General features: G+C 43.9%; 1 protein-coding gene across 1 annotated transcript; it reads right to left on the reverse strand.

The window, feature by feature from the left end:
* Positions 1 to 978: 978 nt before the first annotated feature.
* LOC119390180 (uncharacterized) lies at positions 979 to 14,659 on the reverse strand. Its single transcript, XM_037657735.2, has 4 exons — positions 14,420 to 14,659; positions 6,973 to 7,043; positions 3,071 to 3,160; positions 979 to 1,853 (listed from the first exon to the last, which is right to left on the reverse strand). Exons 1-4 carry the CDS (start codon positions 14,460 to 14,462, stop codon positions 1,719 to 1,721), a joined length of 339 nt encoding a protein of 112 aa, XP_037513663.1. The 5' UTR covers positions 14,463 to 14,659; the 3' UTR covers positions 979 to 1,718.
* Between the last annotated feature and the right edge of the window lie 2,405 nt (positions 14,660 to 17,064).

A 17,064-nucleotide genomic window follows, 5' to 3' on the forward strand; every position in this document is an offset into this window, starting at 1 on the left:
AAGCAGGAGCGCATTGCCTGCCAATATTTCTCAAGGTGACCGTTTTCGACGATGAAGTGCTTATGGTTGACGTGTCACATGGTTCGCCAACTTGTCATTCGGTGTCGTAATAACTAGACATGCCCTTCGGCTGCTTTTCGGGGCAATTTGACAGCCTTGGGTGAGCAGAAATATTGCTGGGAACGTCTCTCGCGGAGAATATCTTGTTATAAGTGTGCATATACGTATAGATAACGTAAGCGAGAAAGCACGGTGTACTGTACGTAAAAGCACCTTTAAAATAATCGACCTTTAAAGCTCGACTGCGGACCCGATGCTCACGGGATCGAATTCCGGCCGCAGCGGCCCCATTTTCGATGCAGGCGAAAATGCTTCAGGCCTTGTGCCTACATTTAGGTGCACGTTAAAGAACCCCAGGTGGTCGAAATTGCCGGAGAGCTAATACGTCCCTCACAATCATATCGTGGTTTTGGGACTGTAAACGCCAGCAACTATATATATATATATATATATATATATATATATTATTAACGACACGTCAATGCATATTTCATCATTTCATCATTGCATTCGCAGCCATACTAACGCAGATACATGTATACATACATACATACATACATACATACATACATACATACATACATACATACATACATACATGCATGCATGCATGCATGCATGCATGCATACATACATACATACATACATACATACATACATACATACATACATACATACATACATACATACATACATACATACATACATACATACATACATACATACATACATACATACATACATACATACATACATACATACATACATACATACATACGTGTATTTGCTATGTCATCCTTGAGAATGGAGATAAAGGGGTAAAGGGGTAATACAAGGAGAAGGAGGCGTTACGAATGAGAACAAACGCTGCACGGGCAAGAAGGTATCCGCAGCGCATATCTAGGACCTCTGAATTAGCAATCGAAAATGCAGTTTCGTTGCAATGTTTATTCGAATCGTAACAAAAACATGGTGCGTCACATCAAAAGTATGAAGTTGGGCATTGGGAATAATTTTTGTTTGTTCCTGTGATACCTCGATTTTATTTTTTTGCCCAACGTAAGCACGGGCAATTAAAAGTGCTTAAAAGCAATGTAAGCTCGCTTGAACCTGTGATCAACATCCAACCAAAGCAAAGCAACGCAAAGACATTGAAAAAGATGTCGTCTTGATTTTGATTTATTTCAACGTTTTCTTCTCTCGTTCATTTGCGAACTTGTTGGGCGGATTTATAATGTAATAAAAAAACAAGCAACGCTCAACAATCGTATTACCAAGACTGTTCCACGGCGCATCTGATACTTCCATAGCTTTTTCTCCACACACACAAAATAATCCTTTCTGCACATGGCGCGCGAAGCCAAGGGAACACGGTTTTTTTCCAGTGAGGCCTATTTTGTAAACATCCAGGTATATAATAACAAACAGACCCACTCGTGCCGTATATAGAGGCAACGGCTATAACAAGTTCAGCGTGGTTCTCGTAATTTGTAGATGTATATCACAGACTTGATCCGCGCAATTCATATGCATGACGTCTAACAGACCTTCTCGCTTTCACTGGTCTCAGCTAAGTAAAGAAAGACAACAAAGAAATAAGAAAACGTCAGTTGCTGCCAAAGCCTGCGTGCCGTTACGCTGTTCGCATCTCGCGTGAATCACTCGTTGCTCTCGTCGGCCTTGGGCGTCACGGCGCCGCCTTCCTTGTCACCGTCGCCTTTCGCCGGGCGATCCTTTCTGGGTTTGTCCAACAGGCAGAGACCGTTCTGGCACACGCCTTCGTGCACGAAGAACTGCATAAACAACGAGGTTGTCGTATCGGAGAGGGGACGTACACCTTTAGCACGCGTGCGTCAGCAGAGCGAGATTCAATGTCGTAAGTCGCTCAATGCATACATGCGCGAATGCAAAAATAGAAACGTGCATGTTCGTGTTACGTTAGCTGCGTTAGGTACGAGTGCAGAAGATATTGCAGTAAAGGGGCGTTCAATCTCGCCTCAGCAAGACACTGCCCGTGGTTGCTCAGCGCTCAAGATATCGCGATGCTAACGTCAAGGACGCGGATTCTAGTCTTCGCCATGAAGATCGCTTTTATATATGCAGCAAAATGCAGTGATACCTGTGTACTAAGGTTTAGGAACGTGTTAAAGAACCCCAGTGGTAACAAAAATTTAATGCGAAGCTCGGTGTCATGGTTCACACGATATGAGTATGCCTTATAATCATATCGGTTTTAGCATGACTCCGCAAATTAAGTTAATTCAGCCAGTTAACGTGCCTGAATTGGTGTAGTTCTTTGTAATTCTATTTTTATTACTCGGCTCATAATGCCGTACTGAGCTGCTTCCGTGCTGCATCACAGATGCGTTGTTTTGTTTTGGAATTTGGAGAAAAAAAAAGTTCAAGCGATTCACTGATAGTTAAAATGGACATTTCGCTGGATGTTGATTTTGTGTTTACGTCTAGTAATCTCGCAATATTTTCTTTCTCCTCTTTACACGGATTCAGCAAGTGCTTCTAGATCAGTACCATCGAATGTTCCGAACAAAATTTTCATTGCGAGACATTAGCGAACGTTATATTCATTATTCTATCTCGAGGTACTCCCGATTTTATAGCTCGGGCGACAGGCCAATGCTTATGGGAACGTCTCAAATGCAAAGCGGCCTTGACTGCAGCCTCATTCTTCCAATGTAATAATGCGAAACCGTCATAAAATTTTACAAAGATCACAGTGTTTTTCTCAAGTCATCATTATCTGGATCATTGCGCAATACCTAGCTGCTCTGACATCATCGTGTGAGTGGCACACAATGATATTAAGCGTCAACATGATTACGCCGTTCCTTGCTCATGTGACATCGCCGTGTGAAGGGCAAACAATGGTATTAGGAGTCAACATGACACACTTCGTGAAAGCCGTTTGTGGGGCAAGGTGTTTTCTACAGTCCAGTCGTGGTGTGAGTGCGGTGAGGTGTTTAAAAAAACAAATAAACATAGTCTGCCTTACCCTGCAGGGTGTGCCGTCTTCCTCCAAGCCCATTTTGATGTAACCTTCGGGCATGTGGCACAGGTAGACGCAGTACGGGCGCACTTTTTCCTGCGTCGAAACACATGCGTATATAGCACTCTCGCTGCATTATGACTCAGTTGCGTGCCTCAGCGAATGACCTTTATAAGACCACGTAATGTTATCCTCATAAAGCGAGCTTCAGTGAACGAAAGCGCCAAGGACCCGCTGGATCGTAATTACGTTCGCGTGCGACAGCGCGTCCCGTTCGAAGAACGGAGCGAGTGGAAGGCGAGACGAGAAAACACCTATGTGTAAACATGTTCAGCGCATTAAGGCAAACATCAACTGGCTTTAAACAACCACAGAGGTTATGAAAGTATCCTTATGTAGGCCATCCCGCAGCTGGAAGGAAATGTTATTCTGATAATCACTTATGAATAGTAGAGCCATAAAGTGGTATTTGCGAACTTCATAAATTGAATGCTTCAGCATTCAACCCTGAATGTTTGTGCAGTTTCATTCTCATTCATGCACAGATATGCCTGACCTTGGACACATTTCATGTGGTTTCAGTATAAGCGCGAGCACCTATCTCCGTTGGCAGCACCTCGATACATCGTCATAAATACGAGTACGGCGAGTTTAGTGGCTCCTCGGGGTTTTCCGTGGCATTTAGCCTGTTTTGCAAGTATTCTCACCGTCAGTGACGAAGAACAGTTGTTAGTTCCAGTGGTGTGTGTGTCTGCCTTTCTTGTGTCTCGTTCTTTTGCTGGCTTTCGTCAAGTATCATGAACCAACTGGCCCAGATCTCAACTCTTCTGACGAAGAAGTTTGCGGGGTAAGACACTCTTGACTGTAGAGTGGGTGATGAGCAGCGGGTGTGTCGCTTGTCATTTTATTGTAGGTGCCATATAGTCGACAGAGATTGCGGCAGGAGAATGCGCCTGGTCTGGTAAATTCTGGCTCAGAGCGCAGCAGCCATGAAGTTTCATTCCTCCCCTCACCCCCTCACACCGAAAGGAGGGGGAGGGGGCGCTGCTTCAAAAACTGCGCTTTCCACGTCACCGTAGCTTCAGTTATGGTGCTCAATCAGCGGTGGCGTACTAGTTTCTTATAATTTTGGGCTGCCATTTTAAGATGACACCAAAATTCATTACAGTAGGTGGCGCTAGCATTTTTTAAACGTTACGTGAAAGCACGCACAATTCAGTTTGATGATTGCCAGTCACAGACCTGCACATTAAATTATAAAAATCTCAAACGCAAAAGAATTACCGATGATTACGATACTCCTTAATACGAAGTGTGAGCGCAGCTGTACGCGTGCTTTCATTTGGCGATATACTGAGGCAAGGAACTTCAAACCGATATGTGTATGTGCACTATTTCATGCTAATGTTTCTCGTTAACTTTTATGGTTTTAAATATTGTTGTATTATTTTCGTTAAGGCGAAAGCCTTAAATGCTGCCTCAAACGCGAAATTTGACCGTCGGCGTCAGCGTCCCGCGGCGTCGGGAACGAGTGAGGCAAGAAATCATCATCACGTCATGACGTCACCATATGACGTCACAGATCGACAAAATTTGTGACGTCACTGTGACGTCACGTGAAGTAACGTCACATGATTACGTCATCTCATGACATCGTAACTTGGTCAAAGGAGGCCCGATCACGGAGGCAATGCAAAACCAGGTGAGGTGCCTTCCATCTTGGAGGCTGTGCAAAACCGCATTAGGTGCAGAAAGCTTTCGAAGGGTGGTGGGGCAGGATCAATACATCAACTGAGAAGGAAGAGAAGATGGCTTTCGCCGTCGAGTCGTCTTAAGTGAATGCAGAAGGGACACTGCGACTATTTTTGTAACCTTTTTTGTATTATTTTCCAAGATAATATTAATTTTTATATATTTTCTTCTTCGGCAGCGCCTGTCGGAGGTCCCTTAACGAACGCGATGGCAATGCCCCCTCCAATTAGCTTGAATGCCATGCGTACATTTCGGCCACTAGTTGCATACCGCGTAGCTTCCATGAGTAATACGCCCACAATACACGAAACTATAAATACTGGCGTACCATGCAGTTCGCATTTTTCCAACACTGTCGAAAACAAAAAGTACTGCCTACACTAACAGAAAGTTGAGCCAGTTTTTAGGATGTCATCGCTGGCTTTTGTGTTGTCTGGTTCTGTTGTGTCCGTGTTTGCATGCATAACATTATTTCGTGACTGAAAATATGGTTCATCTCATAATAAGAAGCATTGATGCGATGGCTCTTGCTATGGCTGTTCTCCGATTTAAGTTTATACTGGCCTTGTCTGTTTATACGCTTTCCACGGCCTTTTTCCCTGCCGCACCAGAACAGCTGTGAAATTCCACAGCTTTGCTGTAAGAGCTTATAAAATGCTTGCCCGACAGCTTACTGCACGCGCATCCGCACTACAGCTAGGCAAACTTACGTATCATGAAGCAAGGCATGTTGTTCTGCCAACCTGTTCTCAGATTCAGCAAATTTTTAAAATTCTTTAACTGCGCGAAGAGGACGGGACGAGATAAGGGAGCATAACATGTCTGCGGCCGCTGCAGTGGTTACGTCTTCTTTCTTTCTATTTTTAGCTTATTGCTGCAGGACGTGACTAGTCTATAAAGTGCTTTGCGTATTTCTTTTTTTGTTTTCTTTTTTTTGCACACTCTCGCATCTTCCGTGATATAGCTACTTTCACCAGCTCTTGTGCGTGTTACTTCGGCCTTCTCGACTGAATGGCGAAGGACACACGTGGCGCGTTTCTTCTGCCCGTACAGGTATAAATAAGAACGTTATGCTTGACCCGTTCGGTATCGCGTGACACTTGCCATTGTTGGATGATGACGTACGCGTGTTCGCAGTATTTCTCAGTATTAAGTGCGTATTTCCTGTCGTGCGTGCAACTTTGACTGTTCGTATTCTTTTTTTTTTTATTTTCCTTCGAAAATCTCTCGCTATGGATTAGTGTCAAGGCAGGGAAGGTATCGCTTTCTGCGGTTCCAATCGATTTTTCTCCTCTTTTGTACACTTAGCACAGGAGTCAGAATTTTTGTTGCACTTATTAATTATCAATTATTAATTATTAAGCCCACTGCCAAGTTTTTCTCACGTACTTATTAAGAGATTCGCAAGACTTCAAGGAATTCGCAAACGGTAGTGGGCATAAAATAATTGTTTCGGGCGCTTGATGGTTGTGCATTGTCAAGCTGTCTCCGTGCAATTTTCGTCCTCACCCTTGTCCATTTTTAATACAAAATAAAGCTTCAATTCAGCTTGTGTGATATGTTCATCTGTTCCTCTATAAGACCATACCGCAGCAGCAAACACCACTAACAAGAAAATCTGCTTCAACGTCTTCGTAATGATTAATTTGAGTACGTCACAAATCAGGTTAACATTAAATGGGAATTATTTTTATTTACTTACTGTAATTCACAGGCTTCAATATGAGGTCTTAAATGACGAGGGAGCATAAGTACACCAGTGGTGCGACACATATCGAAATTTTCTGGGATGGTTCACTTGAGCTTGAGATGAACCGTATAACTAAGCGCAGAGGCCCCTTTCATGAACATACAACTGCAGTGATTATCGGAGTGCACCTTCCATCAGTCATCTACCATAGTCGGCCCGCATTACAATACACGTGCCTGCTCAGAAGTGGAGCTGCATTGTTTCGTTTCTTTAAAATCTTGTAGCTTACTAACAAGCACATAGTATCCCAAATATCACTACCTTTTGTTTCTCTACCTCGTACTAATACCCGTATTAGCGAAAACTTATTTCATGGGTGCTAGACAGATTCCAGTGTAATAGCATAAAAGAGTAGACAGTACGGAAGCATTATAATATCCCATCTTTATTTCTCTATAGCGCTCACCACTTTAGTTCGCAGTCTGTGGCATTCCGGGTCCGTTGTCATCGTGGCGCCGCTCATCTCCGCAAGCACTCCTGCGTCCACAGAGATTACTTAGAAAACTTCGAATATAACCCTGGCGTTGTTTTTAACAAAAAAAAATATGCTAGAAAGAGACTTCTGCGTGAAGCAGCTATTAGCCTTGTCTTGATAGGCGGACCCGAGAAATATTTTAATTCACTTTTATGCTGCAGGCTGCATGCAGAAAAGTTTTCGTGAAGGGGTTCTTCATGGGCCAACTCAGAGGTATCATCCAACTGCCGCTTCTTTTGAAAGCAGTTCACAGTATAGCATCGCTATACGCGTTCGGCATGACTATAGGAATGAACTCATTTGAATCTCAGCATTAAAAACGAATAATGATGTCACACGAACACTTTTTGGTCGCGATCTAGACCAACAGTGATTAACATTGTCAATACCGATGGGTCCCCGAGGCGTTTTAACCCTACCTGCTTACATTTGTTCGCTTTACAAATAATTGACAACGACTTCCTTATGTATGCAGGATGCCTTGGCTGCACGGCTACTCATCTTTTTTTTTTCATTCTATATATAAGAGAACCAGGGCTGGGCAAAGATACTTTGAAATTGTATCGCGATACGATACAAGATACTCGGGCGAGAAGTATTTGAGATACAGATACAAGATACTAGCGCAATAATTGTATCCGATACGATACTTCCAAATTGTATCTTAAGATACTTCGATACATTTGCAAATTTGGTATTATAGATCAATATAAGGAAGCAGCAAAGACCTATTTACAAAAGTATTTACTGGAAAATTTCTTAATGCGACCAACTCTGTATAATTTTATTGAAATGCCTGTTTGTATCTCGAAAGCTTAATCCTTCTTGCTGAAAGTATACTAGCTTCATTCTGAAACAAGTTATTTAGTTTTCTTTGGCTGTTTAACTCTTTCAGCCCTGGAATTTTTATTTTTACCGGAGACTTTTAGCACTTGTTTTCCTAATAGTTGAGACGTCAGAAGACCACAAACAAAAAATTGAGCCAGTGCTGTATGTATTTATGGATTTACAGACATGACCTCATATTAGGTCATTAGGACTCAGTGGCCATGAAATGAGAAAAATTGCCTTTTAATTCGTGCTACTGACAAGAGTAAACAAAACCTGAACCAACGCCATGTTTGGAAGTGTGGAAGTCTTCGAAACAACTTCAGGACTTCATCCCAAAAACGGCGCTTACCCGCCGCAATTTACCCGCGTAGGCGTCACCCATGACTTCGGTCAAGCTTCTTTTTCTTTGCGGCTCCCAATTCTGGAAAAATGCTGCAATTGTGGTGTTGATCACAGTGGGGATCGTTGAAGAAATAGCTCCGCAAGAATTAGCTGTTTTCGTTTTGTTTTCGAGGAAAATTCTGTGTGGTATCGTCAATTGACGACGCCAGGGTCAAAAGGGTTAACATGACAGTTCTTTATACGCTGCGCTGCCAGTGCTTTTGGTTGACATTTTTTTTATTGATGGGTGTCGATGCTCTACTTGGCGATCAGCTAGCGAGTTGCCATCTATTTGCCAGAACACCATTAAGAAGCATCCGCACGATGTCGCGGTTGCCGCTGTTCAGTCTTACCTTGTCCGTAAGCGTATTACCGTTTTCGCAATACCGCTTCACCCGACAGTCCTAGAGCAGCAACGCTGGCAGCGATATTTCTTGTGATGGATCGTTTGAAGATGATAACTACGGAGTCAGCGCTCAAAATTCATTGAGGACATAAAACTGCAATGGGTTTTCATATTATACTTATCAGCTGACGTAAAGCGTTCGTTAGCAACATATTCACTAATGTGCAGTCTTGTACCATTTATTCTCCGAGAGGAGTTGTGCCACCCAGAAGCGTCTCAGACGTATAGTATACCGACACAAAGCGTCGCAGGATATCACTGCTATTCACACTATTGCCACTTCTAGCTCCGCTACCTGCTGATTTCTAAAAGTAAAAAAAAAAAGAAATTACGGTGACCTAAACAAGGAAAACGAATATAAGCGAAATAGCAGGGCCGTTCCGTATTAAACAATCAAAGTGAATAAGTATACACGTTTCATGTAAGCAGAACCAAATATTTAAAAAAGAAGTGGTTAACCGCGACTGAATGAAACCGACGGCATATGGTCTACCGTCAAGTGGGGCTCGTTGTAGTATTTTTACATTGCGCTTCATTCGTTAATGAACTAAGGGCAATTATGCAACATTTTCAATATTCCCTTTAAGGCCAAGTGCGCTTCGTCACGTAATAGAGCGCATTTAAAAACCACCGATAAATCTTTTTTGGCGACGTACATGCTGCGTGTTGAATGAAATCACACCACGCTACTGCGCTCATGCGCTACCGTACGGCTGAACTCTCAAACGTGCTTCCACCCAAACAACCGGTGCGCGAGCCGTGAGCCTATCGCATCTAAGGGACGATGGCGTTTACTTTCCGTGTGCGGCAGTCACAAATGCGGACGCACTGTGGAGCCCATGCTTAGAGCAGCGGCCGCTCATTTTGCCGAGGTCCACTCGCTGGTCGTTGCGCTCAGTGCACGTTTGAGAGCGCTGCATGTAGAGTAGCGCACGAAGACAGTAACGTGGTAATATTTCTCCGGCTTTCTTTAGACGCCGGAAAAAGCCACTACGTAGCATGTACAGTGGGGATGGAAAGAAATGTGAAGAGCGCTGCGCTCTGTTTTCCTCATGCTGCGACCTTGGTGACAATAAAAAAATGCTAGAATGGTTCTTGTTTGTATAATGGAAGACTCTATTGGCTTTTATTACCATCCAGGCTACAATCGTTTGAAAAGAAATGCGAAACAGTGGCGAATGTAGATGCCGCACTGTTCGCGTTTCTTTCCATCCCCCTTGTACGTTTCCACAAAAAGTTGGATTGTTCGTTTTAGATACAAAGTAACGAAACGCAGTTGGCCCTAAAGCGAATATTACACATGTTGCACAATTCCCCTTAGTGAATTAACAAATTAAGCGATATATAAAAAGACGACATAGTTTGCCCCATGACGATAAACCATGTCGTTGGTTCTATTGAGTTGAGGTTAACCACTTCTTTGTAAACATTAGGTTCCAGTTACGTGAAGAACCCTGTATAAACACGATAGAGGCGGCACCTTTTATAGGTATGACAAAAAATTGGGGGACGCTTAAGCTTCGCCTTTAAGTGTTGAACGCGATAGCGATATCCGGAGCATGATGTACCCAATTTAGATCTTAAGGCGAGACAAGAGAAAACTCAGTGCCCATGGAAAATATCATGAAACGGCTCGTGGGGGCGCTCATGAGAAAAACGGAGTACTTAGTATTATGTTTCTTCGCCTTCATAACATCTTTTGATTTTTTTATAATTTCGTTTATTATAATGCAAACTCAATTTCGCTATTTTACTAAATCGTAAGCAGAACTTTTGTTATGGTATACTCTAGGCACGCTCAGATTATTCTACCTTTGCCCTCACAATCGGCTTTACATAAGAGTAAACGCACATTGAATTTATATATGTGAACAGTAGCAATGACGCAGACAGTTAAAAAATAAAAATAAAGCAGAGAAGGAATTTAGGAACAGGTTACAAAAGACATATTACAGTAAACAGGCGGGCAAAGACTACGCAGAAGCCCAGGTAATGCAAACGGAGGACAGCAAAGAGAGCACTTGTGCTAACAATCAAATTATCATTAAAATAACTTCTTGAATATTTCAGCAGGAAGAACAAAGATACAGTACGCCAAAATATTTACTTTTACGTAAATGCTCGTTCTACTCCATCTAGCATCGGTAACGGGTGTGCAACGGTTGCTATTATCTCATTTGTATATAAATGAATCTCGTCGTCTGTAAGTTAAGCTTACATCCACGAGATATCGCTAATCGCTGACGTGTGAAAACAGCGAGACGCAAAGCATTCTTGCCTTCTTGAGACTGCAAACGAAGCACAACGCAAGAAAAGTTCGATAACGACATTATAGCGGCATCAGAATCTGAGCGGAAGACGCCGCACGCATTGGAGTACGCAACACAATACCATGGCTACGAACAAATGTCATAACACTGACACAACTAAAGAGAAAGTAAACATTGAGAAAACAAGAGGCCGGATGGGCATAGACTTTCGCGCGCTAGTTTTTGTCGAGATGGCCCGAGTGCCATCACGTGGCTCTGCTCCACCAATGGGGACGCGTAGACCTAATAGCGTGTGCTCGCTGAAGCATTCTGGCGGAAAAATAAAAGAATGTCACTGTCGCCTAGTTTTATTCTGGTGGCTTAGTGGTAGCAGTATCACCTTCACAAGCGGAGTTCAGCCGAGGTTTATTGTTTCGCTCGGTGGTGTTTCTATAGAAGTATCTTGTAGCTTAAGATACTCGATACAATTTTGAATGTATCGGAAATACAGATACAGATACTCGTTTTGCGGGACGTATCGCGATACAGATACAAGATACCCATAGAGTATCTAAGATAGTATCTAAGATACATGTATCTTCGATACTGCCCAGCACTGAAGAGAACTAAAATTCCATTTAAGCGGACTTGTACACACTTCCAAACAGCCAACAACAAAAATCAAAGGAGCAATCTTGCGCTGGCTTTATACGTAACCAAGCAATACCTTTTAGCTCAAAATTTTGTCTCGCCATAGCAAGGGGCTCATTAGGAAGAAAAAGGAGCATTTACCATTAGGACCCCCAAAATTACGCGTCCTTACTCGTGTTCTCTGAAATCTTCGCGCCGCACTACGTTGGAATACAACTGTTACAGAACACAGGGTGTCCCAACTGTCACGCAGCAAGATTTAAAAAAAGAAGGAACGGCGTTACGCGAAACGGACCTACTGCATATTTTTCCCAATACACTGGAGTAGCCATAACAATTTTTTTTGTTAATGAGGTTTAATTAATTAGCCATAGTTATATTTCAAGCTCGAACAAGTACTCACCTAATTATCAAAACATCAAAGAGGCATATGTAAGCATGTTCAAATGAAAGCTAAGTGTGCTATTTTCAACAAAGTATTAATTGCGAGCTCATTTTTTTCCCGGCTAATAAAGAAAGCCCGCGAAATCTAAAAAAATAACACGTGACTACGCCCCCACCCCCGAAAGAAAACACCGCCCTCAAATAAGCTTACTGCAAGCAACCGCTTTGCCTGTTGCCCGCTGCCAGAGACAGCCTTCCGCACATTAGCAAGGGCATAGGACGAGTGCCAACAGTATGTGTCGCAATTTTGGCAGGGATTCCTTCCACTAGACTGTAGGTTACAATCATTATCTGTACCTCTAGGCAGAATGTTCGCTTTGTTAATGCGGCCGTAGCATTGTTCTGATGACTGCCGACTCTGTAAGGCCAAAGCGACGCATTTCTTCGGTCAGCGAGTGGTAGATAAGGCAATTGATATCTTTTTTCTGAATTTTTGCTTGATACTGGCTACCTCACATTGAGCTTGTTTGAGGACGCTGCTTCCTAATGTGCGCTGTGGCCTTGTCACGTGTCGTTTTTCGGATTTGGCGGGCTTTCTTTATCAACCAGAAAACATGGGCACGCAATTAGTACGTCATCGAAAATAACCCAGTTATATGCCATTTTAACATACCTACACATGACTCAATGTCATTTTTATTATTAAATGAGTACAAGTCGAGATACCAATAAAATTATGGCTGATTGGTTAAATCTCATTACCGAAAAAATTAGCAGTGGCTGCTCCGGTGTATTGGGACCAATATGTACTAGGTTTGCTACACGTAACGCCACTGCTCTTTCTTTAAATCCTACAGAGTGATAGTCGGGACACCCTGTCTAGCTGTGTTGCATCATCTGCGCTAGGCTACTTATAATAAACATCACGATTAATAGATGTTCCGTAGACGGTAAACGAGCCTGGGGCGCTTAGTGCACATGAAGCCTATGCTGCGCTGCTAAAGGAGGGGCAGCAGGGTCGACTCCCGCGAATGGTGGCCGCATTTAGAAGGGAATGAAATGCAAGAATCGCTGGCGTACCGCGCATCCGGCGCACCTTCGTGAATTGCACGGGTGGTCAAAATTCATTGCGCCGTTGCCTATAGTCGCGTGCCCCAAGATCAAATCACTGTTAAGGCAAATCAAGTTTCATTTTTTGCATACTTCAATATTTTTTTTCAAAACTACGGATTCCCATAGTCGTGTCTTCTCAAGTGTAGTGCCACACTTCGTTTTCGGCTTTTTGCGACTCTATATTTACAGCACCGCACCCTGCGCGTAGCCTGACAGCAACCTCTATACACCTTGCCCCCCCTCCCTCCCCTCCCCCTAGCCCGAAAAAAATAAGAAAACAAATAAACGCTTTGTGTGCGATCGCATCGCTTGATACGCAATTATTTTATGCAAAATTGACTCGCAAGCAACATATGCAACCGGAAGAGCGTTCAAAATTGGGGGACGCTTAAGCTTCGCCTTTAAGAGTTGAACGCGATAGCGATATCCTGCCCCTAGTGCGCACTTCGAACACTACGAGTGTTTAACAGAATGCGCGCACTAAGGTGTGTGCCTTATGTAATGGGTAGCATGCTTTAAACCAGGAGCAATTATGCGCGAGAAACTTTTTCGAAGTTGCGATGCACCGACTACGTGGTCTTAAGGGAATACGCGCAGTAATGTGTGTGCCTTTTGTAATGGGTGGCTGTCTTTAAACCACCAAGTCGTTATGATATTGAGTGGTGTGACGCCCGATGGCAATGTACGCTTGTACCACGCAATATTACTGCGATATTACATCTCGTACTGTGACACCCATATGCAGGACGCGTATTTTTGGGAAGCATGAAAGCTACTTTCAGTGCAGCTCCAAGCAGAGGCGTGGCTGTGTGGTAGAACACCTGCTTGCCACGCAGACGGCCAGGGTTCGATTCTCACTCGAACCCAACATTTTTATTATTCATTTTATTTGCAGCTTTTTCCATTTTTCGGTCACGGACAAGATGATGATTTTTCGCTCACAACCAACGGTGCCGACGCCGACGGCGGAATTTCTGCGATACGAGCTCTTTAACGCTATCGCGTTAATACACATTGTCGACGTGCCCTGTAAGCTCACGATGTGCACACAACTACTTCAGTTACAAAAGCACGTCGATCCACCTCGTAACGCTTGGTTCAAAGCCAAAAAATGCAGCATAGAACTACTCGCCGACTGCTTCGTATGATACCGATTCCCACAAGGCGATGGATCTGCCGAATTTTTTTTTTTTTTTTTGCTAGAGCCGGCAGTTACTTGAGCTTTAATTTATAGTTTAAACGTGGATTAGTGTACTGTACATCAAAACGGCACCACTCTCGCGTTCTGGGAGCAGAGAATATGCTGCTCTAGAATTGGTGCCAGTCCGGGCAGCAAAAGAAAGGTGCACGAATTGTCACTTACCCAAAACAACGATCGCGGCGATGCACGCGGCTATCGTCTTCATGTTTATGTCGTGAACGAGTAGCGTGTTGCAAACGTCAACAGGTCTCGTGTACGATGCACGAATGCAATGGTCACAGCAGAGGGGCTACGCCTCGATGCACAACTTCAATGTGAGCAAGCCGACTTCAGCACAGGACCCTATATACGTGTTCGTGAGCTTGCTACGTGCTCGGCGAGACCACCATGATATCATGAGAGAGAGAGAAGCTTGCATAAAAAATAATCGCGTTGAATGCAGAGAGCTGCCGACGACGAAAGGGTGGGGGGCCGGGATTTCCTCTAAGGCTGTCGTGCTGCGTGAGAGATGTCTCACGTGGGGGTTGCGGGTGCGAGAGGGGGGAGGGTAGGGGGATGACCTTGATCGGGTGACGTCACTTCGAGCGTAGTCTTCTCAACGTGTCGACAGCGGTGCGTCATGGCGGGAGGGAATGTAACGAGAAAATGTGTACAAATGTACGAGGAACCTTAAGGAAAGCGTAACACGAGGCGCCTACACCTTCAGGCGGTTTGTTTAAGCCTCGTGCCGAAAGAAAAACAAAGATAAGAAAAGCAACCTCTTTATAGAGTTTACGCTTGTCTATCGTGATTTGCTCGTTTCCTCTTTCTGGGTGACGGTGTTTAGTTTCTGGTGGCCGCTATGCCTTTGTTCGTCACTGCTTGGTACTCCTTTCTATACGGTCTGAAACACAATGAGATAGAAGGATAACGAGCAAAGAAAAAAAAACAGCAAAGGTCGTTTAAATACCGTCTTCCGTCTCAATAGACGAGGAAACGAAGACGTCGTCGCCGTGTGTCACCTTCGGCTTTTCTTGCCCGGCCGGTCGTATATTTCTCAGTGTGGGAGACCGTGCGCCTCGGAGGCCTTAATTAGGGGCGCGGGGCTTCTGTCAAGATTGCGGCTGCATGTAAAGGGCACACGCGTGCGTCAGGTCCCACTGACTGCCGTAGGAAACGCTGCGATGTGGTTGAACGTCTCGGCAGAGTCACGTGCTGTATGTCTCTGAGTCATCACTGACACTGACACACTGTGACTCTTGATGGTCAGACCTGTTAGTATCATGCTTTCTCGGACAGGAGAACGTTAGACGGCTCACGTCTTTGTTTTCTTTTTGTTCTTACGTGTGAGCGCTCTCTAGTGTGTGCTTTGGATCGTTGTTGTGAAGTATGGAGTTTGCCGAGTTTCCCGCCTTGTTTTTTGTGTTTTGAGCCATTTGGTGATACCTCTGCGTCAGGGGCGTAGCCAGAAATTTTTTTCGGGGGAGGTTCACCCATACTTCATGTATGTTCGTGCGTGCGTTTGTATGTGTGCGTGTATATATACGCAAGCAAAATTGAAAATTTTCGGGGGGGGGGGTTGGACCCCCCCCCCCCCGAAAATTGGCTACGCCCCTGCTCTGCGTCACTGAGGAGACATTCCCGTTATTTCCATTGACGCGTTACCGAGGTTTCATACTTATTTTGTTACACCGTAGTATTCCGGGCACCCTCAGCTGAACTAAAAATAATGTTTATTTTTGTGTAATACACCACACATTTAGGCATAACAAGCGGTTCGCATTAATTGTGAACAGATAATCGTTATAAGGCGTTGTCTACAATATACTCGACAGACGAGACCTCTTAGGGTACATGTCAATACAGACTTCAGACACTGTATTAAAACGCAAATAAAATTATTACAGTTGTAGAAAATCGTGTCGAAACAAACGGCAGGCATGTACGGACACTCAAATGACGTGCGTAATGCACATTTTATTTCTGGTAATACGACGTCAATCCTGAAATTCTTCCTGATAATGTTTCTCTCCGACAATTAAAATAGCCGGCAGAAAGAAATCACCCTATAGACATTGGGATCTGGCCTGGTGCGTATGTGTCATCTTCTTTTCCTTCTTCTTCGTCTTACGTTCGTTGCGATAAGGTGGCTTCGTGCGTGATCACCCGACGATTATCTCAGAGTGTCGCTTAGCGCGCGAAGGCGAGCTGGATTCTATTTGCAGATGTGTTTAAAAGTAAGCAGTCATCAGTAGCACGAGCGTGCGACTCATTTGCATCTTCGTTTCCGCAGCATGTTTCGTTGTTGCGATGCAATGCCATGTTATTGACTATGCCTTGATGGGCACCAGCCCACATATCAAATACGTATGTAAGTAAGAAATTAGAGATGGCACTACGAGGAAATCAGTCACTGCGACACAATTAAGTGGGGGTGTGAGCCTGACTATTTTAGGTATGCAAGGCTCGGTGTCACTAATACTCCTGTCCCACGAGGCCCCGCAAACTCCATTTCAGCTCTTTATGACGGGAACAAACAGCGCTAGGTAGGGGACCGTGATAGAACGACAGACAAAATGACAAAAGTTTAACTCCCTTGTCTTCACGCTAAGGGAGATGCGGTTCGTGCCACACTAGGGGCTTTTAGCTTGTACGTATACTTCTATATGTTACCGTGTTACCGGAATACCGGATTGCGTTTACCGTGTTAACGGAAGGCATGTTTTAGGAATGTTTTAACTTCCCATACGTAAACGTTTACGGATGTACGTAAACGTTTACCTTTACGTTTGCGCATACCACTAAATGATGATAATAACTGCATTCAA

This window comes from Rhipicephalus sanguineus, chromosome 4 (assembly GCF_013339695.2).
Source record: "Rhipicephalus sanguineus isolate Rsan-2018 chromosome 4, BIME_Rsan_1.4, whole genome shotgun sequence".
NCBI lineage: Eukaryota > Metazoa > Arthropoda > Arachnida > Ixodida > Ixodidae > Rhipicephalus > Rhipicephalus sanguineus.